The sequence below is a fragment of the Dipodomys ordii genome, unplaced genomic scaffold (assembly GCF_000151885.1).
Source record: "Dipodomys ordii isolate 6190 unplaced genomic scaffold, Dord_2.0 Scaffold122, whole genome shotgun sequence".
Taxonomy (NCBI): domain Eukaryota; kingdom Metazoa; phylum Chordata; class Mammalia; order Rodentia; family Heteromyidae; genus Dipodomys; species Dipodomys ordii.
This window is the reverse complement of record NW_012267338.1, coordinates 3560170-3585490: the sequence shown is the minus strand read 5'-3', so window position 1 is coordinate 3585490 and position 25321 is coordinate 3560170. Positions and strand designations below refer to the sequence as shown.

At 37.1% G+C, this 25321-nt stretch overlaps 1 protein-coding gene across 2 annotated transcripts in view; it reads left to right on the top strand.

Moving 5' to 3' along the window:
• The window catches only part of Snca (synuclein, alpha (non A4 component of amyloid precursor)), a 55842-nt gene that overhangs the window by 3886 nt on the left and 26635 nt on the right, over positions 1-25321 (top strand). For both annotated transcript variants that reach the window (XM_013029736.1, XM_013029738.1), the window contains 2 exons: positions 4828-4869; positions 6528-6670. In XM_013029736.1, the coding sequence (XP_012885190.1) occupies positions 4828-4869; positions 6528-6670 (185 nt within the window). The remainder of the gene's footprint in view (positions 1-4827; positions 4870-6527; positions 6671-25321) is intronic.

Here is a 25321-nt window from a genome sequence, read left to right as displayed (position 1 = left end):
TACTTCTGTTTCAATAAAACTTTATTCATCAAACAGAGGGTTGGCATTGACTATAGGCTATAGTAAAAGTAGCAAGAACATGATGTCATGTAACCTAAGTTTAAGTCCATGTTAAATCACTTTTTACTTCTTAATTTGTAAAAAATATGAATAACAGATGCAGATGCCTTGCAGAATTTTTGTAAGATGTTGCCATAACAGAGAACGTCTGAGTAATTGAGCATGCCTGAATATATCACAACCATAATTGTTATCAGCAAACTCTTCAACAGAGCAATTTCTTTGCCAATATGGTTTCTTCTTATCTTTTCAGCCTTCATTGCAAAACCTGTTATCAATAATTAGTTTAAAAGATGAGTAGTGATCAAAGAATATTTTGTAATTTCACTTGTGGCTCAAGAAGAATGGCAGAAATCGTATGAGAAAAGCTATATCATTCATTTATGATAAAACCCTTTTTGATCTTCACTGAAAAAAGTCCCCTAGTAATTCATTTGGTATGTGTATTTTCCTTTGTGATACGTACATATGAAAATTTTCAATGAACATACTTCAGGTTAATAGACAAAAATCTCCTTCTTCACATGACACAGAAATTATAAATTGAGATTCATATCCCAAAGCAGAAAACCCTCTTTTTTTTATCATGCCACATTGTATAACAATATATTGAAGTAAGTAATGATCTTCAAAACTCTTCCAGTGTCACTTTGCTCAATTAGCATCAATTAGCAGCAGTGGGTGCAAGATGATTGGTACTTAAGGCGAGCATGCATCAGCTCACCCAGTGTAGCTGAGTTCTCACAGCTTGCGGGTGGTGCATGTAACTTTCTTTGCACTGCACCCTGGTCTGGTCACAAGAAATAAGACTGTGGCCAACTCAGCCCCCAGAATAGTCCTTTCCAGTGTCCCTCAGCAATGTTTCCTGCTTGCTCACAGACACTTGGCAGCTATTTTGGAGCTATGTCTTATCAATTAGAGATTACCCAGAAATAGAAGATTAATGATCCATTTCAGATAATTTCTGTTATGGTGGCAAAGATCAGGGGATTCATTAGATACGTAGCAACTTTTTCAAGACACTCACTTTCCTTGGCTCCATACTTTAACTAAGGTTCACATTTTCAGGTGCTAATGAGGTAGAGCAGAAAGACCACAGACCAGCCATTGGCAATTTTTTTCAAGAGTTATTTTTTAAAAGAAATAAAAGGTATGAGATTCAGGGGCAAAGAATAGAGATTAGAAATAGTTTTTAAGTATAAGCTGTTCTCACTAAATATGATGCTAGTATATGCAGATTCTAGTAAAAAAAAAAAGAAACAACACTAGTCTCTGAGCAACACAATGTAAATTTGTTATTGTGGTACATAAATTGAGAGAATTACATAAGGCACAAGCTTTACTGCTAGCTCTTCAGCCCACAAATCATGACATAAATAACAGAAGCCTGTTCTAATCAGTGACCAAATGTTCACACTTGATTCACAGTTTGTTGGTGATTTGTCACTTAGCTCTGTTCGCACATACAGTGACACCTGGAGCCATGTGGCATCTTTATCCCCCTGTGGCAGGCCCAGGCGACCTGTTACAGGAATGCATAATCGAAAGAGGAAAGTCAGCAACAAAGATGAAAATGTGGTGAAGAAACAAAGTGAAAACTTCTGGAATTAAAATCTGAATCAAACACAAATTCCTGTATAGGAGTAGTAGGTTATAGAGACATGGTTACTGATATCCTAAAGAGAACCTAGACCATCAACACACCTTATTGAGGGAAAATGTGTCAATTCAAATGGAGAATATGGCAGATGGGGTGAAAGACAAAAGCATCACATATTATAGACACAATTAGGGACAAGGCATGACATTGAAAGTACAATGGGTAACACTGACCCAAAGTTTATAGTATGGCATTACCAAAGTTTATAGTATGGCTACTCCATACTTGTCTGTATTATGCAGCAAGAGGGTAAGCACTGCTTAAACTGTTCTTGATTCTTTTGTTATTGTTTCTGTCCTGGGTCTTCAATTCAGGGCTTGGGCACTGTTCCTGAGTTCTTAGGCTGGTGTTCTACCACTTAAGACACAGCTCCACTTCCAGTTTTTTGGTGATTACTGAGGGGTAAGAGTCTCAAAGACTTTTCTGCGTAGGCTGGCTTTGAACCGTGATCCTCATATCTCAGCCTCCTGAGTAGCTAAGATTAAGGCAGGAGTCACTACTGCCTGGCTAATGATTAGCATTTTTAACCAACACTCCCATATATGGTTTTGAGAAAGTCTTTTTTAGAAAATATTTTTATTGCAAAGACATTGTACAGAGGGGTTACAGTTACATGAGTAAGGTAATGAGTACATTTCCTATTGAGCATTGTTATAGTCTTTTGAGAGTATTTAATTCTATATAAATTTATGGAAAGTAACTGGAAACTTTCCTTTAGATTAATAACTATCTACAAATTGGTATTATAGGTTGGTAAATATTCTTATAGATTGATAAATCTCTTAGCAATGATTTTTAAGTTCCTCACCTATGAGATGGCACATTACATTCTGGTAAATGGATGTGGTAAAAGTTAAATGAGATGAGACTTAGTACATCTTTTCTATATGTAGTTAAAATCATTCTTGGACTTTATATCCCCATGTTTTATATTCTTCTTTCTTTAGGGAATTCCATTGTTTGAATTTTATTTTCAGTGAATCCCAAATCTACTATGAAATTATTTTTCCAGAACCTTTTTTTTTAAAAGGTGTTGTGAATTATACTGACAAATTCAACATTCCAGGAGTTAGGATTTAAAAATATTTATAAGATCATTTCTTTGTTGCTTTGTATGACCCTCCCTGATGGTATAACCCCTGTTTTCACTGTATTTGATGTTGGTATAATTTGTGGAGGGGAAGGGGAAAAGCAAATTGTTTAAATATGGATACAGGTGGACCCATTGCAGCAATGAGATGTACAAGTTGTTATGTCAAAAAACGAACTTTACAACATTGGCGGGGTGGAGGTGGGGTGAGGGGGAGATGGGTGGGCATGGATGGCAAGGGGAAACAAAGGAGGAGGCAACAATGCTTGATAAGAAATGTACTCATTACCTTGCTCATGTAATTGTATCCCCTCTGTACGGTATTTTCACAATAAAAACATGGTCAAGCAAGCATACCTTTAATAATAAATGTAATGCCTAGTTGTACAAGTTTAGCAATGGTCAAGATTGTGTGACATGGTTTTACAGAGAACCCTACTTTGAATACACTCACAGCCCATTATTGCATGTATCATATCAGGCAGCTCAATTAAATGTGATTTGTAATCACCTCCTATGAGATAAGCATGAGCAGCTGTATTAAATAGATGTTATAAAGAGTCCAGATGAGGAGTGGGCAGGTGTGCACGCCTTTTTTCCTTCCCCTGTTGTTGACTGGGTAACAGCTTCTGCAGCAGTGCATGGATAGTCTTCTCGCTCAGCTCAGGGTTACCTCACTTTCCCCCCCCTGTGGAAGTTGCTAGGAGAAGTGGAGGCGAGTGGATGGAAAGTCATCCTGTTGAGCTAACATCTCCCCTTTTTCCTTTTACCTAAAACATAAAAATAACACCTATGAATAGGCTCCTGTGTGATATTTCAGGACAGGCAGACAGCGCTGAATCCGTTACCCATACTGCCTCTTCAATCATGTATCACTCCTTTAGAGCAGAACATAAAACATCTCCTCTTCCAGCAACTTTGTGATATACAGTACACAGTTACTCTACTGAGCAGCAGTAATACTGGAATGGTGGACTGGCATCGAACTCAGCATTCACTGATGAACATTTCCTCCCAACCTCTTCCTTCTCCTTATCCCCTCCCTCCCTCTCTCCTTTTCTCCTTCCTTCCTTCCTTCCTTCCTTCCTTCCTTCCTTCCTTCCTTCCTTCCTTCCTTCCTTCCTTCCGCCCTTCTCTTCTTTAATTGGAGAAACCATACTGATAGCTTCATTTCCTTCTGTTCTTTTGGTTCACTGGGCATCTTCGATTTAGTGGGTTTCAAATGAATTCATTAATTATTTAGTTGTATTGTAAAGGTGATGTACACAGGGGTACATAAGTCAGTGAATGAGTACATTTCTTATTTGAACAGTGTCACCTCTTCCCTCATTTTCTCCCAGTTTTTCCCCTTCCAGGCTTCCCTCCCACACAAGTTTTCAAGTTCATTTTCACCCTAGTGTAGTGATTATCACTGCTGAATTAGTTCAAATAGTTCACCCTTTTCCTAACCATTTCTGTGCTTCCATTTCCCCTCCCTAAATCGGATAAACATATACCAAACAAAAAGTACAGAAATAAAAAATAGTTTTTAAAAAGGGTGGAAAAAACACAAAAAGAAACTCTTCTATTTCTTGGAGTTCATTTCAATAAGTATCATTTTATATAATCACATAGCTATTGAGCCTTTGTGATCCTCTCCTAAGAATATCCACCTTTGGTCTCACTGTTTGAATGTTTAGAATCCTGTTTAATTTATCAGGTCCAAGTGTAACTTTTTATCTTTTACTATCCCTTGTATTTACATGTAGATTTATAGACACATCCTAATTAGTACAAATGAGGGAAACATGCAACCTATGTTTCTTTCACTTAATATAATTTTTCCAAGTCTTTCTATTTCCTTAAGAGAAATATCATCCTAGTGGGTTTTTTAAATATTAAACCTTAATGTTGTTCTCGGAGGATATCATTATTTGTGACTTCTGAAAACTGAGGGCTTTGTTGTATTTTAAACTGGATAAACAGAAATCTAAGGATAGGTTGAGATTTATATCTTGAATTTCTTTCTGTTTTTTAGGCTCCAAAACTAAGGAGGGAGTGGTTCATGGGGTGACAACAGGTGAGTTCCAGGAACCTCCTATTCAGGGGCATTTTTCAGAATAGTGAGGAGGAGGCCTGCCTGCAATGGATCATTCAGAATGTAATTATAAGCAGGCGCTGCACCTGTGGAGGAATAGGGACTCTTGTGTAAAGTTTCCTATTTATGAGGTGTTTCTAGGTAGATAAATAGATAGATAGCAAATAACAATATATGTAATTCCATGAATGATGACCGAATGGATCAATGATTCTTTAATTGCAATATTTGGGTTTTGAGTATTTGGGCAAAATTAAAGAGACTGCAAATGGAATGCAAAGATTGCTTATTTTGTTGTTGGTTGTGAGGCTTGAACTCAGGGTGCTGTCTTGAGCTTTTCTGCGCAAAGCTAGCACTTTACCACTTGTACCACAGCTCTACTTCCGTAGAACGCTATTTTTCAAAGAATTGAAGTAAAACTTTATGTAGTATTTAATAAAATACTCTGACCATGAACTAAACTACTTATATTTCCTTTATGATGTAGGGAACATCTTAGAAAGTCCCCTTAAGATAGTCATAAATTATTTACTGTGTTCATTTCTACTTTGCCGAATTTTACCAAGTACTTTAATAGTTCTATAAAAATTACAGTAAGTAAATGACAAAAATAATAAAAATGACACCTATGATGATAAGAAGGAAGATATTGGTAACAGAGATGAAAATAGTAAAACCAAAAGAGATGAAGAGTTTAATAAAGTAGCTCACAGACTGTCAACAGCTGACAGGTGTGGTACAATAAGAGAGAGAAACCACAAATATACTTCACAGCTGATAGTGATTGCTCTTGCCTGTAATTCTTAGCCACCTGGGAGGCTGAGATGTAGAGGATTGTGGTTGGAGGCTAGCCTGGGTAAAGTGCCTACTAAATTGATGTACCTACCCTTCCAGCTACAGAAAAAAGGCTGAGGGCCTTAATTTGGCATCCAGCTATACAAGGAGCTTTAAGGTCCAGGGAAGCCTGTGAAAAATGTTAAATCTCTATTAGAAAAATAACAAAAAGTAAATGAATCAAAAAGAAATGCAATTCATATGATCAGAAAGCACTAACTATGACAGTGTCTTGTGAAAAATGACCTGTTCCTGTTGCTAAATTATAAAATAGAACTGGTTAATGCAAGTTTGGGTATTCAGAATTTACAGATATGGGGGCATTTGAATTCTGGACATTTTTTGGATTAGGGTAACTTAGCCGGTAAGTAGTATGTGCGATAACACTTAGGAAGCATGATGGAAATGAGCTTCTGAATGAGATCAAAGATTTGACATTGAAATAGAAATAAATTTTATCCTGAGACATATTCACTTATCCCTGCACCTGTGAGCATTGCTTTCTGTACACTTACCTTCATTAAACCTAACCCCAGTGGCCCATGGCTCTATGTATGCGGAAATTAAACCTGAATCACCTCTTAATATCTCCATAATTATAACAGAATATCTTAGCAAGATCCAAATTCTGACTGAACTGTGCTCCTTGGTAGTTTTGTTTCACTAATCCTTTCCATTGCCTACGGTGAATGTGGTGGATATGAATGTAGATGTGCAGAGATTGACAAAGCATGCATGTGGAAGTCTTTAAATTCATTTTCTTTTTACCCATCCTTCTATCTGTGGTCACTCTTGACTTGTTCCAGTGGCTGAGAAGACCAAAGAGCAGGTGACAAATGTAGGAGGGGCCGTGGTGACAGGTGTGACCACAGTAGCCCAGAAAACAGTGGAGGGAGCTGGGAACATTGCAGCTGCCACTGGCTTTGTGAAAAAGGACCAGCTGGGCAAGGTAGGCCTGTGTCCATTCTATATTTATCAACTCTTGAGATCATGGCTGGTTTCGTGTGAGTCAAGATGAGCAAATAAGATGTTTACTGTGGGAGAAAGCTGCCTGATCCTACCTCAGATTTAAAAAAAAAAAGTACTGCTTTTATTGGGGTCTTCTTTTTATTTTTTAAAAAATATATGTTATTCACCCAGTTAAATGTTATATAAGTCATACAATCATCCTGATTGTTGCAAGTTCTGGAAAAAAGTGAAGGAAATGAACAATGAACTAAAGGCCAAAAGGAGCAGTGACATTTCAGAAAGAATGGGTGCTTTCATGTTAACTAAGGATGATGGAATTTCTCTTGGTTGGAGGAAACTGGTGTCTTTGTGCTTAGTCTCTGAAGATCCAAGATGAAGATCTTTTGCTTGATTTCTGTTGTGATGACATCCTCTCTGAATATCAGGCATGTTTGTGCATTACCTAACAACTCATGGCTGAGTATGTTTGTGAGAATGGAGAATTAGCATACATACCAAGCAGAGACCATAGTTTGGGAGTGATGCCTAAATTTTTGGAATTTTAGCTTTGCACTTCTTGATAAACATGGAGCGCTAGTGATTTTATGCTAAAGGTTTTGATTTTTACATCAGAAATGGAAATGAGAGACAAATGATGCCAATTGGTAACAATAGTAGAATGTTGTTGGGTTTTTTTTTTGTGCTTTTTCCATGTCACAGTGGCTTCCTTGTGTCCCTAGAACAAATGACGCATATCCTTGCTTTCTTGGTCTCCTACCTGGAATGATCTAGCCTAAGAGCATTTTCTGGCCCATTCCTCATCTCCTTTGGTCTTTGTAACTGATGTGTTCTTCGTGAGAGCTGCCCTGACCTGCTTAAAGTTGGAACTATTCTCCTCACCTAATTTCAATCTTGTTAGCCTTCCTCTTCTTTTTCTGGGTCAAATATTTATCACCTTTAAAAATAATAATTTATGAGCCAGATGTTAGTGGCTCACACCTGTAATCTTAGCTGCTCAGGAGGCTGCGATCTGAAGATCATGGCTCAAAGCAACCCATGTGAATCTTATCTCCAATTAACCACCAGAAAACCAGTTGGGGCTCAATGTGGCAGAGCTCTAACTTTGAGCAAATGGTGCACAGGCCCTGAGTTCAAGCTCCACAACCAACAATTACTACTAGTACTACTACTGCTACTAATACTATTAATAATTTACTTATCCTTAAATTTAAATTTTTTTTGTTTTCCTCTCTTCTATAATGTAAGCACTATACTTCTTTTGTTCATTGATTCATCAGAGTGTCTAGGAGAATTTTCAGCACATGTTAGACAATTAATGGATATTTATTAAATTACGGAAGGGGAAAAGAAATGTCCATTTCCTGTCTCTTATATAATCATATGCATGTAATTCATATACAATGAGCTTTGACTATTCAGTCATCTAAAAGTCATCAAAACTGGCTTTTAGATGGATTTCCTGGAAACAGAGAAAGAGCTATATCTGCAGGCAGAATGTTCTGGATTTTCTCTCCTTGTATCATCCTAAGTAGAAGGACTACCTTGCTGGCTCATGAAAACACTGATGTTTGCAAAGGCTGAGCTAGAAACCTGTGCTTTATCCAGGTTTTACAGGAATCGTTTCATTGTCTTAGGGCAGCTGAGGGAAAATCTAGCCTGGTTTTCTCAGGTGTTTCTTCAGCTCATGCTTGCATGCATGGCTGATGGGGCAGCAATCATCCTTTGTGCAAAATCATCTTTGCAGAGGACATTATTTATGTTAAGAATCATACTAATTGCTGCTTCCCATGGAAATTATATTATAGCTTTATCACATTTAAACAGATAGGATAGGAGGGATCTCAGATACACTTATAGGCCACTATAAGAATGTCCCAGGTTATTTTTCCAGTCTTAACAGAAACAATAGAACCTTCTCCTAGGAAGATGCACATTCATATGTACACATCAAAGGGCTAATGGTATATCTATGTGATTCAGAGCAGTCTCCTGATCCTAGATGAGAAAACCATAGGCCTCAGAGAGGGAATAGATGGCCAAGTTTGCACAGACACTTGGAGTTTACTGGTTGCCCGTACAGTTCTTCCATTCCCTGTATCACTCCCCCAACCACGTCCTCAGTGTTGACCTTCCTTTGGGTCTTTCTAAGTCAAATTCTAGATTGAACTACAATACTTCACTGTTTTACAATGTAAAGAGACCTGGGATGTGTGTGCCTTTTTCACCTGCATCTAAAATAGCTAATATAAATCGCAAGTGGTGCAAACTTAAACTTGTTTTTCACTCTTCATGAAACCCTTCTACCTGTTAATATTTCAACACTGAACTCAATTATGAGACAAAAAAATCAATCATTAAGAGATAGTTCTCCTTTGAGTAGTAAAGGTTCTTACACGTCCTAATACAAACCCAAAGCCATGAGGCCCAGAAATTGCTTCATAATATGGAACAACATCCAATAGACTGGGAGGGAAAATGGCTGGTCTTCATATCCTGCCGGGTCTTGTCGGTGTGACCATTTGCAGATTTCATAAGACCTTTTCTTATATAATGAAGGAACTCTACTAGAAAATCGTTAAAACCCAACTTAGCAATAAAGTTCCAAATTTCTATCATAAGGAATACTCTAATAAGTACATATAGCTATAGTCACAGGTATAGGGTTCTAAAAATTTAAAGAGTATAGTAAAATTACTGAATTTACTCATCATGAAGTTAGAAATAATTTCACCTTCTGAACGGATCAAAATGATCCTAATGACTGGAAATAAGAAATTTCTCCCTTTCTTTTTCTCTACCGTTAATGACCTCATGGAGAAACTCCTTTGTCATTCAAAAAATGATTGCTCATAGTGTGATAGAAATGAGCAGAATGAGGGATTTCAAAAGTAGGGCTCTAAGTACACATGGATTTGGGGCTGTGCCATTCTGTTGGTGGTTGGTGTCTCTGTTTAGAGTCAGGAATACTGCGAGAAGACAAGATGGCTTTGGTTTATACCCTTTCTACTTTTGAGGGTTTGGGTGGCTTACCCTTGGCTGATGAGACTTCCGTTCTTCCTCTTTCTCTCCTCCCTCATTTCTTCTTTTTCATTTTCTTTTTTTAGTTTTCATAGAAACCCAAATCTACATTTTTATTTTTACTTTGTCATTTGGTAAATTTATCTATTGGGTATATGCTGGCTTGGGTGTAGTCTATCTACTTTTCATCATTAATAGAAAGACATGAGCTCAGATACTAATCTAGTTTATTAGTTTTTAAAAAAAATTTCATGTGACTAACAGTATTTTAATCTATCCATTTGCTATGTGCCAAAAAATGCACTGGCAACATTTTAAAATTAAAGCAGTGTTATTATATAGATAACTGAGAAAGAGAAGGAGAGCTGGTTGCCAGAGACAGTCTTATTCTGAGGAATGTTTAAAGCTAATCACTAGGACATTTGCTTTAACTCAACCCTTCCAACCAGGTTTTTCCTGTGACTAATGCTTAAATAACTACTCTGGGGAATATATAAACACCTCTTTCATGTTATTTGGAGGGCTCTAAAGGAATTGGATCCTGACATTTCAAAATAGTTATAATTTTCTGATTTTTTTAAAGTGTGAAGGGCCTGAATAAACTGACATGTAGTATACCAGTCAGTTTCATTATTATATCTCTTTTAAGACCTTGAACTACCAACATCTGATGAACAGTTGTCACGCAGGCAGTAAGGCTGAACCATTTGTAGCCTACCACAATTAAAACATCCAAGTTCAGTGTGGTTTTTTTCTTCAGAACTAGAATGAAGTTATTAAGCAATAGTAATATTGAAATAGTAGACCCTCTGGACAAAAACAATTTTTAAAACTCTTGTCAAATGGATTAAATCATGTATACTCTATAATCTTGCTTCATTCATCAGAGGGAAGATAAGCTCAGGGTGCTAGGTGAAGAAATCAAAGGCAGAATGAAAAAAAAAACAAATGTCAGGGTTGACATTATGATCTATAACACTTATAACATCCTTCTACTTATTTCCTTTATATTATCAGGTTTGTCATGTGTAACCTTCATGTAATTACTTTTAAACACTTGAGTGTCAAAGACACTGAGTAAATGATTAATAATCAGATGGTGTATGTGGCCATCAGCGACGCTTTTCGTACTCCTCTTACAAATAAGCCACAAGTCAAAGACAGCTTTTCATAGTTCCTTGAAGAAACACACACAGATTGTGGGTGGAATCGTAAAATCATTTAGATGAAGATAGGAGTAACATATGTCAGAATTAATGAGATGTTTTCATTTTGGTACATTTTCTACTTACATGCTTAATAAGAACTAATATAAAGCATTTTCTCAAATAAATAGAAGTTTGGTTGTTGTCTTTGTGCTGGATTCCCAAGATAAGCAACATGACTATTCAGTATACTTAAATCTAACATAAAAGTTTGTGACAAACTACCTTGTATTTGTGGTGAGAGCAGTGTATATTAACATCATTTTCATTTTAGCTTCAGCAGAAGGTGGTAATTAAAGAGACTAAAAAACATAACTGACCTAATTGACTTGTTTCAAAAGATATATAGTCAGTATTGTTATATAGTCAGTATTGTTTTACAGTGTGGTGTGTTCAAGTCAGTATGTTCTGCTCATGTGGTACATAAATGGTCTTCCTTCAGAAACACATCTATCATGGCCCCGCGTGGTAGCTGACAGTATGTCACATGTTTGATAAGGATGAACAAAGAGTCTCAATGACTCTTCATGCAGTAAGCTTTTAAATAAACTATAATTAGATGATAAGGAAAATAAACTCACTGTTATGCCTCTTGCTTAAGAGGAGTTCAGCTGTCCTGAAGTGAAGTACAAGAATAAATCCAGAATGGAGATTCTACCTTCAAGAAGTATACAGCTAGGCAAGAGTACCAACATTCTTACCCTGGAATGAAGGTCTCTGGGAACTACATGCATTTGCAACAAATATGTACCAGTCACAAGGCAAATCCAAAAAGAATGGGTTAGAAAACAGACAGACTTATTCTTTCAATAAATATCATACTCAAATAGCATATTTTTAAGTTTTGTTAAGTTACATCACACATATGAATATGATAGCTATAACATTTTAGCAATTAGACATAAGGACAAAATTTAATACTCTTATCTACTAGGATCAGTATCTTATAATCTATAATCTATACATTGCCATGTGTATACATATAGATGATTATGAGCAAGTATATGCATGTGTATGCATCTGTAGCTTTACTGCAATTTCAGTCTTTAGCTGATGGTGATGATGGTCCTGTTTACTAGAGAATTGTTTTGTAAGTTGTAATGAGGTATGGGTTAGAAACATCTTTAAGGTACACCAGTGCACAAGCCTGTTACATTTGTGCAATTGGCTTATTTCTTCATAGTACTTCACATAGAATATAATTCTACTGAATTCCATGAGAGATCACTGTGATGTGCTAATAACTGATTAATGTTCCTTCCCACTAATGGGAAGAGACAATTCCTCTGCAAAACTGATGCAGTATTTTTGATACTCTTATTATTAAGATGATTTCAAACTTTGGAAAATTTAAATTTTTTAAAAATTATTATTACATTAGTTGCATTCTCTTGGTACACATATACTTAATGAATGATTCCTACAATTTAAGCAAATTTATATACGTTATCTTTTTCTCTTTTATTCTCTGATAAGAATTATTAAAGTTTACTTTTTGACAAATTACCTGTATATAATATTTTGATCTATAGTTACGTTGTACGTGATCATTCTAGATTTACTCAACTAACGTAGGTAAATTTTTTTTCTATCTCTTTTCCATTTATAGAATAAAATGATAAACCTGCGTATAGCATTAATACGTTTAGGAACCAGGCATAAATTGAATAAGATGTGTTTATATGTTTTGACAAACGGTATTTTATGTCAGAGTTCGATGATAATTCACATGTTTGTCACAGACAGAAACAATTGATCCTTTGCCCTTTCAAGCATAGCCATTTGATGTTCTAATCTCAAGGAGACATTGATTGTATTATTTGCTTTATTGAAGGAAAATGTCAACACAGGTCTTATTCTTTTCAAAATGTTCAAAACATATAGAAGTCTAGGAGATGGTACAGTTGCTTGGTAGTCCTACATATCGGCATAAGATAAATCAGATAACTTTGGTTTTCCATGATTGGAACCAGAGTTGGACAGTACATCTCTGTCAGCCTAATTGCTCCTCTACAAGAAAAGAAAATGAAGAACTTGTTACTTCAAATGTTAAATAATGCTTTCCTAAGAAATTTTGCTGTCCCTCTCTCCCAAGTGATTCTGGAATTGATAAATATATTTATATATAAAAAACACAAAAATAGCATTTAATTCTTGTTACAGCTGTAAGATAGATAGATTAGATTAGATTAGATTACAGAACAGGACCAGAAATACTTGAATTAATAATGATTAAGTAATTGAAAAATGGGAAGAAGTCATATGTTATTTTATCTTTCTGATAAGAGATGGGAATACTTTTACTTTTCTGAATATATTTTTCACATTAACTCAGTGTGACACATCTGTTTGGAACATGGATCGCATGAATGAGTTCACTTGTCATTTTATGGACTAGGAGGAATAATGGAATAGGAGGAAATACAAAACATCTTAACTATTGATACTTATAAGGCAATGATGTGATATAAATCTGTAAATCCATAGAGCCAAATTATCCTCTACTCACCTGCATGCACACTTTAAATTCTAAGATTTCACTCAGTTAATAAATATTTTCCCTTTTTATACACAATATACAATTTCAGGCCACACAGAATTTCTGAGAATGTGCACACCGCTTAGGCTTCATACTCAGTCGGGTTGTGTAGTATTTGCTACCTCTGGGCGTATGCTTCCAGCTTCTGACACTGAATTTGGGCTGGATATGATTGTCATGCAAAAGCACAGACGTTATTTTAAAAGACTTCCTCTTAATTTCTAAGATTATAACATACGCAAACACCTTTAAGTCCATCTCCACTAAATACCAATATAGTTGCTTACAGTAGCAATCCTTCCTCCACATTGTGTTACCACAAACAGAAACCAGGCTTTGTGGGCTTGAAACAAAGGCAAAGGGTTTGAAACAAGAACTCTAACTGAAGCTGCCTTGTGTGAACTGCTTGACCTGCCACAACACCCAGCTGACCTTCCTCATCTCAGAGTCTGGGTGTGGTTAAGTCTTGTTTGTAAGGAAAGCACTGGTTGGTTGTGAAGGGTGAGGAGGGGGGGTGGGGGGGCTGTTAAGTCAGGAACTGTGAAGTTTGTCTCATCTCTCACTTTGCTCAATGACATCATTTCACCTTTCTGAGCTTGAGGTTATTTTTCATCTGTAAAATGAAATGTTGAATTAAACGAGTTCAAAATGTTTTGAATCTGGGCTTAATGGCTTGAATTTTAGGTCTGCTTATTCAGTTATGCACTGCTAGACCTGTGGCAACTCATTTAACCTTTCGAAGCCAAAGCTGTTCATCTATAGCAGACCGGCCAGCTGCACACAGAGTTGGAGAGTGAATGCAATGAGATAATACAAGCAAAAGAGAAACAACAAACTGTACCGTGTATTGAAAAACATAAAATGCGTTGCACTTAATAGCATTTTACTGTAGAAAGCTTGCTTTGTCTCTAATAAGTATGTTACTACATACATGATTAGAAAAGGAGTTTTCTATGTTTGTCATTCTTGAGGCTTGAACTTGGGGCCTGGGCACTGTCCCTGAGCCCTTTTGCTCAAGGCTAGCACTCTATCACTCTGAGTCACGTCTCCACTTTGGTTTTCTGGTGGTTAATTGGAGATAAGAGTCTCATAGATTCTCCTGCCTGGGCTAGCTTTGAACTGCAATCCTCAGATCTGAGCCTCCTAAGTAGCTAGGATTACTGGCGTGAGCCACCAGTACCTGGAGGTATTTTTTTTATTATATTAAATTGTATAACATAAAGAGGAGTTGACTTCATTGAACATCTTCTTTACTTAGCTAAATAAAATGAGTCACACTGGTGTTAATTTCCTTCTATTTCTCCAGTCATGAGGTTTCATTAGATATTACACACATGGTATAATTAGAAAGGCTCTGGGCTCCAATTAATAATTTCACTCTTTCAAACTGAAGAAAATTTGAGTCCTTAGTGGCTTGTGTTGGGGATGTAGTCTTTCCTAAGGCTTCGTTGATGGCAAAAGCGTAAGGATAGATCTGTGTTTGGCGGAACACAGGCACGAAACTCCAGGCTTCAAAGAATACCTCCTCAGCTCTTTCTCTTTTCCTTCTCTTCTTCATAATGGCTCGATGTAGATTAAAGACACTCAGTATGACTATATCTTCATCTAGAATTCCTTGAGTCAAGAAGAGAGACTCTCCTCACATAAAATTTTTGTACCAGATTCTGATAGAGATCCCTGGTGCCTTTGACGGGGCAGGTTCAAGGAAATCACGGCTGTGATCATGGGCTTTTCCTCACACCAGCACTAGGAATGCCATTAACCAAAGAGTTTCACCTGCAAATTTCTCATGCCAGAACTTAAAAAAAAAAATCAGAGACAGAATAGCACCAAGCAAAATTCAAATCCCCTCCCTCTAAATTTGCTTGATGGTGGAATGTTCTATCTGCCAGAAGGGAAGGGAGGCAGGAGAAGAGCAGGAATATCTTTGCTCTTGAAGAGGTCTGGCTGTCATTCTGCACTTTTACTTGCTCCTCCTGTCTTGGGGTGTCCCTTCCATGTGGCAGTTTGTATGATCTATAGGCCTGGTTGGACTCCTCCAAACTCAGAGGCTTAGGAGAAAAGCCCTGTCTTGCCCCTTTTGGTTTGAACTGGACTATGCTTCATCCTGAGGCCTGACTTGAGCCTTTGGAGAAATTTGGAATTTGTATCACACAAGGCCTCAACAGAGGCTCAAGCACCAAGGAGTGTGCAGGTGAGAGCAAGTACACTTCCATTCGACCACTTGGTTTGTCAGCTAGCTACATCTGGATGGCCTTCTGCTCATGCAGGACACTGGGAAAGAATGGAAGGTCTTACTCTTAACGCCACACCCCACCAGTGAGAGAGAGAGAGAGAACGTGGGAGGGAAGGAGAGATGCAAGTTATCTCTGTGCCCAGGCCGCAAAAAAACCTCATGAACCAGAACTTGCCTCCGCAGGGAAAGAATTTAGAGAAAGAAAGTCAAATTCCAAAACTCTACTTATGCGATCCTTTAAATCTCTTTTCCCTGAAAACCTGTATTAACAGAAGAAAATTTCTGGCATATGCACGGTTATCACTGAGTTGCAGGGTTTTCTGTTTCAAGCTCCTTCTGTATTAATCCCTGAAGCTTCTACTTAGATGGGGGAGGGAAAAGGTACCTGGGAACTTCAGCTGCATTGTCACATTGTTCAGCAACTCTGTGTTACAAATGTCCATCAATTGCCAACAATACAGTTGGAAAATAAGTGGATACAAAGCTTTCTTGAGGACCCACTGGAAATCTACATTAAAAGCATTTAAATTAGCCAATTACCAGTGGCTCATGCCTATAATCTTAGCTACTCAGGAGGCTGAGATCTGAGGATCGCAGTTCAAAGCCAGTCAGGTTCAAAGCCAGCCGGGTCAGGAAAGTCTGTGAGACTTTTATCTCTAATAACCTACTCAGAAAAAGCCAGAAGTAGCACTGTGGCTCAAGTGGTAGAGCGCTAGTCTAGAGCACAGAGAGGCTCAGGTACAGAGCCCAGGCCCTGAATTCAAGTGCCAGGAATGGAAAAAAAATTAAATGGATGATTTATTTTTCTTTTCCTATAATCATATATATTAACTGGACAAAATCATGGATTTTTGTTATGACCTCATACATACAAACATACATGCTCAATTTCATCTGCAAGAATTTCAGGCATCATAAATTTAAATGATGCTGATCTCTGCATTTTTTGCAGTAAAAATCAAATTAAAAGTCCATAAGTTTGACTAGAGTGACATCATCCAATGCAATTAGGATTCATCCATGTCCATACGCTGGGGAGCCAAACACCTTCCACTGAACAATAAAGTGTTTGGTGCCAAGAAGAATTAGTTTAATGGCAGAGAGCTCTTGTTGCATGAAATGAAAGTAATGTTGAGCAGAGCAAAATGAACATTAAAAAAGAGTCTGTTGACATATGTATGTATAAAACCAGCAGTAAATGCATTACACACAAGACTGTTTTTGTTAGGGAAGCGATAGTTGCACTTCAAGTTGGATAATTCTCTGCTACGGGAAACTGTCTCATGCACTATAGAATGAGTACACGCCTCTGGGCCTCACTTGTTAAACGCTTGGTGTTCTCCAGGCTTTGCAACAATTACACAGAGGTCTCCCACAAGGCCCTTGAAGAGCTCTGCCACTGACTGACTATTTCTACATCAGGAATCACAATCATTTTATAATTTCCCTTTCCTTATTTATATTTCTACAATGTCCTTTAATACATATATGTAAGGTTCATAACCAAAGCATTGTGTATAACAGTTGTAATATTCCACATTATTTAAAAATTTATGTAACCAAATGTTCCATTCCTTTTGCCATGGCTGTAAATTAAAAGATGATTATTTTTCTTTTTTTGGGGGGGGTCCCCAGTTTCAACTTACATTCCTTTAGCTGATTCATAAATATGTCATTTTTAGCTTTACAGGCACTTAAACTATAGTTATAGTTATACCATTGGCTATTTATCCATGAGTCCATCAATTTGGTGTTTACTGATGCACTCTGTGCATATAATACTATGCCATTCATTATCATAATTATCGTGGTATGACATTGATTTCTTATGTTCTAAGCACTGGCATTGTGCCAGTCATCATGAGTATATTTAGAAATTTGATCATTCATTAATATTAGGGATTTTGCCAGGGGTGGGAACTCCTGTAATCCCAACTCCTTAGGAGATGGAGATTAGAAGGGTCTACTGTGTATCTATACTACATTTCCTGCACCCAGCCACTCACTAATGACCAAGGCTAATTCCATTCTCTTACCACTGTGAAGAGCATTGCAATACATGTGGCTACTCCGGTATCACTCTAGTAAGCAGACTTTGGTTCTTGGGCGTGTCTGCTCACAGTGGTATAACTGGAGCCTATGGAACTTCTATTTATAATCTTTGTAAAACCTCCATCATTGCCTTTCTAGCTGCTGGACAAATATACATGTCCATTATCCATATATGAGGGTTCATTTTATATCCTCGGCCTTACCAACATGTGTGTGTGTGTGTGTGTGTGTTTTCCTGATACTAGCCATTCTGGCAGGGCTGAGATGGAAGCCCAATGAAGTTTTCGTTTGCATTTCCCAGATAGCTAATAAGGTCAAACATCTCTTCAGATATTTACTGTCCATTTGAACTTGTTTTGAGAACTATCTGTTCAATTTATTACCCCATTTGTTGATTAAGTCACTTGTTTTTGGTGTTTAACTTTTTGGAAATCTAATAATAATCTTGATTATTGTCTAGATTCCATTACAGATTGCTGTCTAGATTCTATTCTAGGATATTATCTAATAATAATCTAGATTGTTACCTGGGTAATAATTGTCTAGAATGAGTAGATAAGAGATCTAGATAATAATTCTAGTCTGCTTTTCTAGATAATGGTCCCCTGCCACATGAGTAGCTGGCAAAGACTTTCCTGTTCTGTATTTGTCTCTCCACTCTGTTGAATTGTCCAAAAGGTTTTTAAGTCAGCTCCATTTGTCAATTCTTGCTTTTATTCCTCTTAATATTTATCATAAAAGCTTAGCCTTCTCCATACCATTACAACACATCTAGTTGTTTATCCATGGATAAATGAAATTCATGCAAATAATCTAGTTAACTTCTTAAAAATAAAGCAACTGTTTTGCAGATGAGCTGTATCTTAGAGATTCAGAAGCTGTTTAAATTCACCTTATTCATTATTCTTTATGAAATATTATCTTAGAAAACCGCATAACTTTGAGTGACTGTTGGACAGATGGGCAGAACTACATGTATCCGGTACCAGGCAGTTGGTGAGTGTAAGATGCCAGAAAGAAGATTAGGAATATAAAGGCAGGCCATTTCCAATTGCTCTTGCAAAAGTAGGCTTCTGAGGTTTTTAACCCTCTTCAAAGTATTTTCCTTCGTAAAACAATTCCTTCCAAAATAACTTTCCATGTCTTACATCCAGACATATTCAATGCTTTCTCACAGCAACTGGAATATATATAAATACAAAAATAAATGTAAAGGTGAACGTTTAGGCAGGTGGATAGATGAATTTCCCTGTCTTTTGTTTTTGATGTCAGGATGACAGTTAGGAAATGTCAGTTCCTCTGCCAGGCAAGAAGATGAGGGGAAATGGAGAGGGCAGAGAAGAAAGAGGAGGGGAAGAAAAGAGGGCCAAGAGAGGTGGGAGAGGAGGAGGAGGAGGAGAGAGAGAGAGAGAGGGAGAGAGAGAGGCTGCACACTGAAGAACAATGTCATTTGTCACTGCCTGGACTCCTCAGCCATGTGGAACTCTGAGAGACACTGGCTGAAACCCAACGCTCTCTTATTTATTTCTTTGGAACATTTCAGCAATGAAAATTCCATTAAGAATCTTGTGATGCATGATAGTCAACTCTGAAATTGATCAAGGTTCACATGGAAGCCACTGTAACTTCTGTTTCTGATAGCTTGTACTGACTTCTCTTCAACAAAAATACTGATTTTAAGAGGTTATCTTTTCGTGCTATAAATCTTCATATTCAAAAAAGATTTTGGGGCTGGGAAGGTGGCTCAGTGGTAGAGTACTTGCCTTGCATGCATGAGGCCCTGGGTTCCATTCCTCAGTACCACATAAGCAGAAAGAGCCAGAGGTGGCGCTGTGGCTCAAGTGATAGAGCGCTAGCCTTGAGCTAAATAGCTGAGGAACAGCGCCCAGGCCCAGAGTTCAAGCCCCACGACCAGCAAAAAAATAAAAGAAAAGAAAAAAGAAATAAAGATTTTATTCAAGGTCATTCACAGTGGCTCATGCCTGTAATCTGAACTATTTTTGAGGTGAAAATAGATGATCAAGGTTTAAGGCCTGCTAAACCAGGCCCCAAGAAAGAGTTACTAAATGCAGAATATGAGGTACGAGAGACAGACAGATAGAGACCCACAGAGACACAGAGACAGAGACAGAAGACACACAGACAGATACAGAGACAGACCCAGACACACACACAGAGGCACAGATAGAGGAGAGGAAGCCAGGTGCCCAGATGTGTCTGTAATCCCAGCTATTCTGGAGGTACAGGGAGGTAGATAGAGAGTTCAAGGGCAACTGGGAAACAAAAGGAAAACAGAAGGGGAGATGGAGGTGTGGTTGAAATGTTAGGGCACATGCATGCAATCTTAGGTTCAGTCTCTACTTTTGACAAAAAGGGAGAGAAGAGATGGTCTTGAAATTTTTAAAGTTTCAAAAGTTGATCCTGTATTGCTTTCTAGGACTTCTTCAGAGCCAGAGCGCGTAATATTTAGCAAGCCAAGTTTTTAGAGACATGCTTGTAAGATTTATAGAAGGATTTATTACTGAAGCACACACACAGAGAATAATCACCCTAAAGTCAGTCTGTCATTCAGAACGTAGGCCAGAATGTACTAGAACAATGGCATGTAGGCACAAAGGATTTCATAGCTACAGACAATACTCTCTTGCTTTCTTGCTGTTTTCAGAGGTGCTGATTTGCATAGTCATACAGCCGTGCAGCATGGTAAACTTGACATTTTTGTAGGCATATGTGTTTGCATACGTCAACATATCTGACCTTTCTGCCTTGTTCATGTTTGACTCTTTTATTCATTTATAGTTTATTCCCAGAGCAGTTTCCGCAGATGCTATTTCTCAGTTTCAAGACTTGAGCCTTTAATCCACTGTATAGATTCCTGAATCACTTCTTAAGATTTCTCTTTTCCGCTTGCCCCCAGCATATATTTAAAGGATGTTTAACCTCTTTGTAATTCTAGCCAGATCTCTTGCCTAATGAACTCCTACCGTATTTCTTTTTGTGCACCATAAATTTGTATTTGGATACCCACTAACATTACCCAACCTTGTCTACCAGAATTCCTTCCACATTAGTTTTCATGACTGCCACCTGTATTTTCCCTGTGAACCACAATAATGCTCTAGTTAATGGAAATGACTTAAATCATACAAGGTATGGTCTCTGATCAAAACAGAGTAAACTAGAAATCACTAAGATAAAAATACCTTGAGAATCCTTCAAATAATTTAAAGTTAACAATTTAACTCATAATCTGCTCTTTTACATATCTTCATTTTCATTGCATTTCACCCCAGGTTAATACCCATATGAAAGATATCGAAAAAAATCTTTACTTCTCTCTTAATTAAACAAAGTGCTTGATAAAAGTTATGCATAATACCTTACTCAAGAGATGTCCATATTAATGAAAAGATGTTGGGATTATATAAAAATCTAAACTATTATTGTATGAAATAGTCCTGTCTTTATTCACTTGTGAGATCTTTTGGCAGGCTGTTGTGAATATTCAATGAAGGGGATGTATTTTTAGCAAGAATGTTTAACCTCCTACATGCAGAAGTATCCATGAGACGATACTTCTGAATGCATGCTGTATGCTTCTTACAGACCTCTCTTCTTTCTTTTTAAAAATTTTTATTGTAAAGGTGATGTTCAAAGAGATTATAGTTATGTAAGTCAGGCAGTGAGTACATTTTCCCCATTTTTTTCTCTGCCCTCCCTCCCCCCCCCAAGTTTTGTAGTTAAACCTCTTTTCTTCTGTAACTGTATTTCAGCTTTGCTTTGACAAATCATGTTAGCTTAACCATACATTGTATAAGAAAGTTGAGTTTGGTTTGTAATAAAAGATAAAAACATGTTAGGCACACATATGTAAGACTGTTGTAATTTAACTTAAGCTACTAAGCAATTAAAAGGAACACTTGGTGTTTTCCTGGGGTCCCTAGTCTGCCTCGAGCTTGAGGAGACACTTTAAACTGGAGTCAACATGAGAAGAAAGATTTGTTTTTCCATGATGTCCACATGAGAAGGAAGATTAGTATTTCATTCTTTGTGATGTTAACTTTCTGGGCCTCATTCTGCTATGTAGGTGCTGACACAGGTGCTGACCAGTGAGGAGTATTGTTGTAAGTTTAGACAGCTCTCCAGTTTATCAGCCCTTTAACTCTATGTTTTTGAAACAACTTTTTGTTGAATTTACACGTTCGCAGTTCAAGGCGTCTAGGCATGGTGTCCCTATGGATTTTCAAGAATAATTACTGGCATGTTATCTCAGGTAGCATTCTATTGAAAATAGAATGTTCTTGTATTCTCCTCCTTTTTTTCTGGTTCTCTTCTCTTTTGCTAGGGAGACATGAAGCAAGCAGGGAGAGGAGGTACATGGGTACCAGGCAGAGGTCAAGGGCAGTGTGTCCAACAGCTCCACCTGAGGGTGGAGAGAGGGGATGCAGAGATGGAGATGCAGGAGGAAGCCAGTGTGGTTTTCAGATTTGTCTGTCATACCAAACAAAACATGGAACCAACAATCAGCCTAGAATTACAGCAGTCTCTGGCATAAGTGGTTGTGTTGAAATCAGTATTGAAGTTGTTTGGGGGGGGGGACTTGTATTGTGTCTGTGTAGAAGAGTTTCCTTGGTTTGAGGAGATGGAGGCTGAGGCATATAGAATTGATGTATCATCATGCCAGAATAACACACACACACACACACACACACACACACAGATAAAGTAAAATGAATATATTATAATCAGGGATTCTGGGCAAAATGAATATAGGAAACTCTTTGTACTGTTACTGAAACTGGATTTTTCTGTGGGTTTCAATGCATCATTAACTTTTTTTAAAAAATTGAAAAACAAATAAAAAAATCATCATTCCTCAAAGATCTACTATTTGTTGAATATCACAGAATGAAATTTTATTAATATACTCAAACATAATCAAACATTTCTTTCTCATTCATATAAACCCTTGGTATGTGTGGCTGGCAGAAGGGTGAGTTTTCTTTTTAGGTAACTGAGGGACCCAACTCCTTCCATCTTCCAGGGACATTCATTCACCCCAAGTTCAAAGCAATATTGGATGTGTTCCTCAATTATCGCAAATATCAGGAGAATGTCATATATTGCCACCTTCCCTGACAAAGAAGGGAGAACTGGACCGCTGGCCAGCTCTGGTTGACCTGTGATTAAGCATCCTGTGTAGACGGCTGGGAGGAAGCCATCTTCCATTCAGCAAAGTAAATTGGCCACCTTTCCTTGGGTTGAAGCAGAGGTGGGAAATGGGGATACAGAAATGGCAGAAAACATGGTCATTTCTGTCTGTGAACTCATCAAGGATGAATATGTGTAAAATAAATGAGTTTCAGTGGAATGGCTAACACTAGTCTTTAAAAAATGTGATTGAGCACAGAAGAAGAAGATATTTTGATGGTGGAATGAACAACTGTAATGAAAAATAGATTTTTTTTTTAGTTTCAGTTTTCTGGGTTTAGATATATTTACATGTGCAAACATTTACCAGTTAAGGACTGGTTTCACGATATCAGGAGAAGGAGGAAATGAGCAAATAAATAGCAAAGAGGGAGTGAATAGAATCAAAGAGCACATTATGTGCTTGTGTGGAAAAGTCACGATGAAGCCCCCTATCATGTCCAATTTGCCAACAAAAATTTTTAAAAAGGGGCAATTAGATGAAAAAGAGAGTAGAACATGTGAAGAGTGCATTCGCCACATTTTTCACAAGCCATGGATCTTGTTGCTGGCTTTGCCTAGAATTGATCATTGAGATTAATCCAGCCAAGTATGCAGTCGTGGCCAAAATGTGGAGAAGCCCCGCTGGGCTCCTTATCTATTATATTCAAAACGTCCTTAGGCTTTTATTAGTGACTGTGATTTGTAGGTCACAAAGTCTCTTGGCTAGACCATTGCCTTTATAACAAATCTATATGCTAGCTTCTCTTACTGAAGTATTTTTAGACATTGTCCTACTGGGAATTTTTTCAAGTGATTAATGTACAGCTTGTGTACCAGCTTGAACTTGGCTTCTTGGAAACCATCCATTCTTTGCACTACCTAATGCCAGTAGAGCATTGGAATTATCTGTAAATGTGAGCTCAGAATTTCTTTTAATTATTACCCTGGAGTTATCTTTCCTCTGCCATTTCTCATTGGCTTCCCACAACGAACCCCCAGATATTATTCCGGCAATTAATGGTGGTTGATTGAAGGAATGAATTTAGTTATTCCATACCTTACAATGAACTACTGTAGTCTCCACTTAATTCAGTTCTTTAGTTGTTATATAGACAGGATGTTCTGCAGTCACGGTTTTAGGGTTCAACCAGAACATCCCACAACCCTCTAATTCCTGATGGAGATGAAGATCTAGGGAAGGTATTAAAGACCAAGTATATTAGCAACTATTTGGTGCATGTAGCAAGATACCAACCTCTTTTTTGCCTCCACCTTAATCAATTTGCCTAGCTATTCCTTTATTTTTTCTTTTAGTTAAAAAATACTTTTAATCACAAACCATACACAAGAGCAAGTCCATCTCCACAAGTGGGGAAACCTTCTAGTTAGAACATAGTATAAAATATGAAATTATGAGGCCTTTGAGAGAGGCAACTAGCAGATTTTGTCCAAATCTAAAGGCACCAAACAGATTTGTGTTCAAATCTGCTGCCGACTGCTGCTGTGCCCATGATCAGACCATGTGACCATCTGGCCTCAGTTTAATTAAAAAATGAAATGTCACTCACTTGTTTTTGAAAAAAAATTCTGGATTTTTATATATTCAAAGTAAGATTTTGATAAGCATCCTTTCACTTACATCTTTGTTGATGCTACTTAGGAAAGATTGAGGTAAATATTGGTGATTCATATATGCCTTTCAGAATAATGAAGACAACACCATGTGTAATAAATACACACTACTTAGTAAAAGAAATATGTATAATATCACATTATATGATGTATAATTAAACTATTATTAATTATAATTAATATTAATATTATTGGTTTTATTTGTTAATTACATTTTTATTTTAGAATGTATTCATTTCCTTGATTTTACATTTTTTTGAACAAACATATGTAAGGTCTCTATTAAGTTAGCCAAATTTTTTAAATAATATTTTATATATAATCTTCTAAAGAGAATGGAGCCAGTTGATTTTATAGAAATAATTTAGTAATTACATTAATAGCATACAAAAACATATAACTTAGGAATTCTGGAACCTTATTTGTGTCATTTACCCTCTCTGAACCTAATCATATGTCAGTTATTACGATATGTACACCTGAATACATGTCTCCATGTACTGGCAAAACTGTTGTGACAGTCAGTTGAAAATCTGTATGAAAATACCACATTAACAGTTGTAATACTCTATGTATTTTATTACTATTATTAATTTCTTTATAAAGAAAGTAGTCTCAATTTTCCTTTTTCCATGTCTCTTCTCTCTTAGTATGGAGACAGATGACAATTAATGTCCGGTGTCTAAGTAAGAAATCGTTTGCCTCCCAGATATGAGGAATTTGCTGATTTATATTTATTACCCAATTTTATAACAC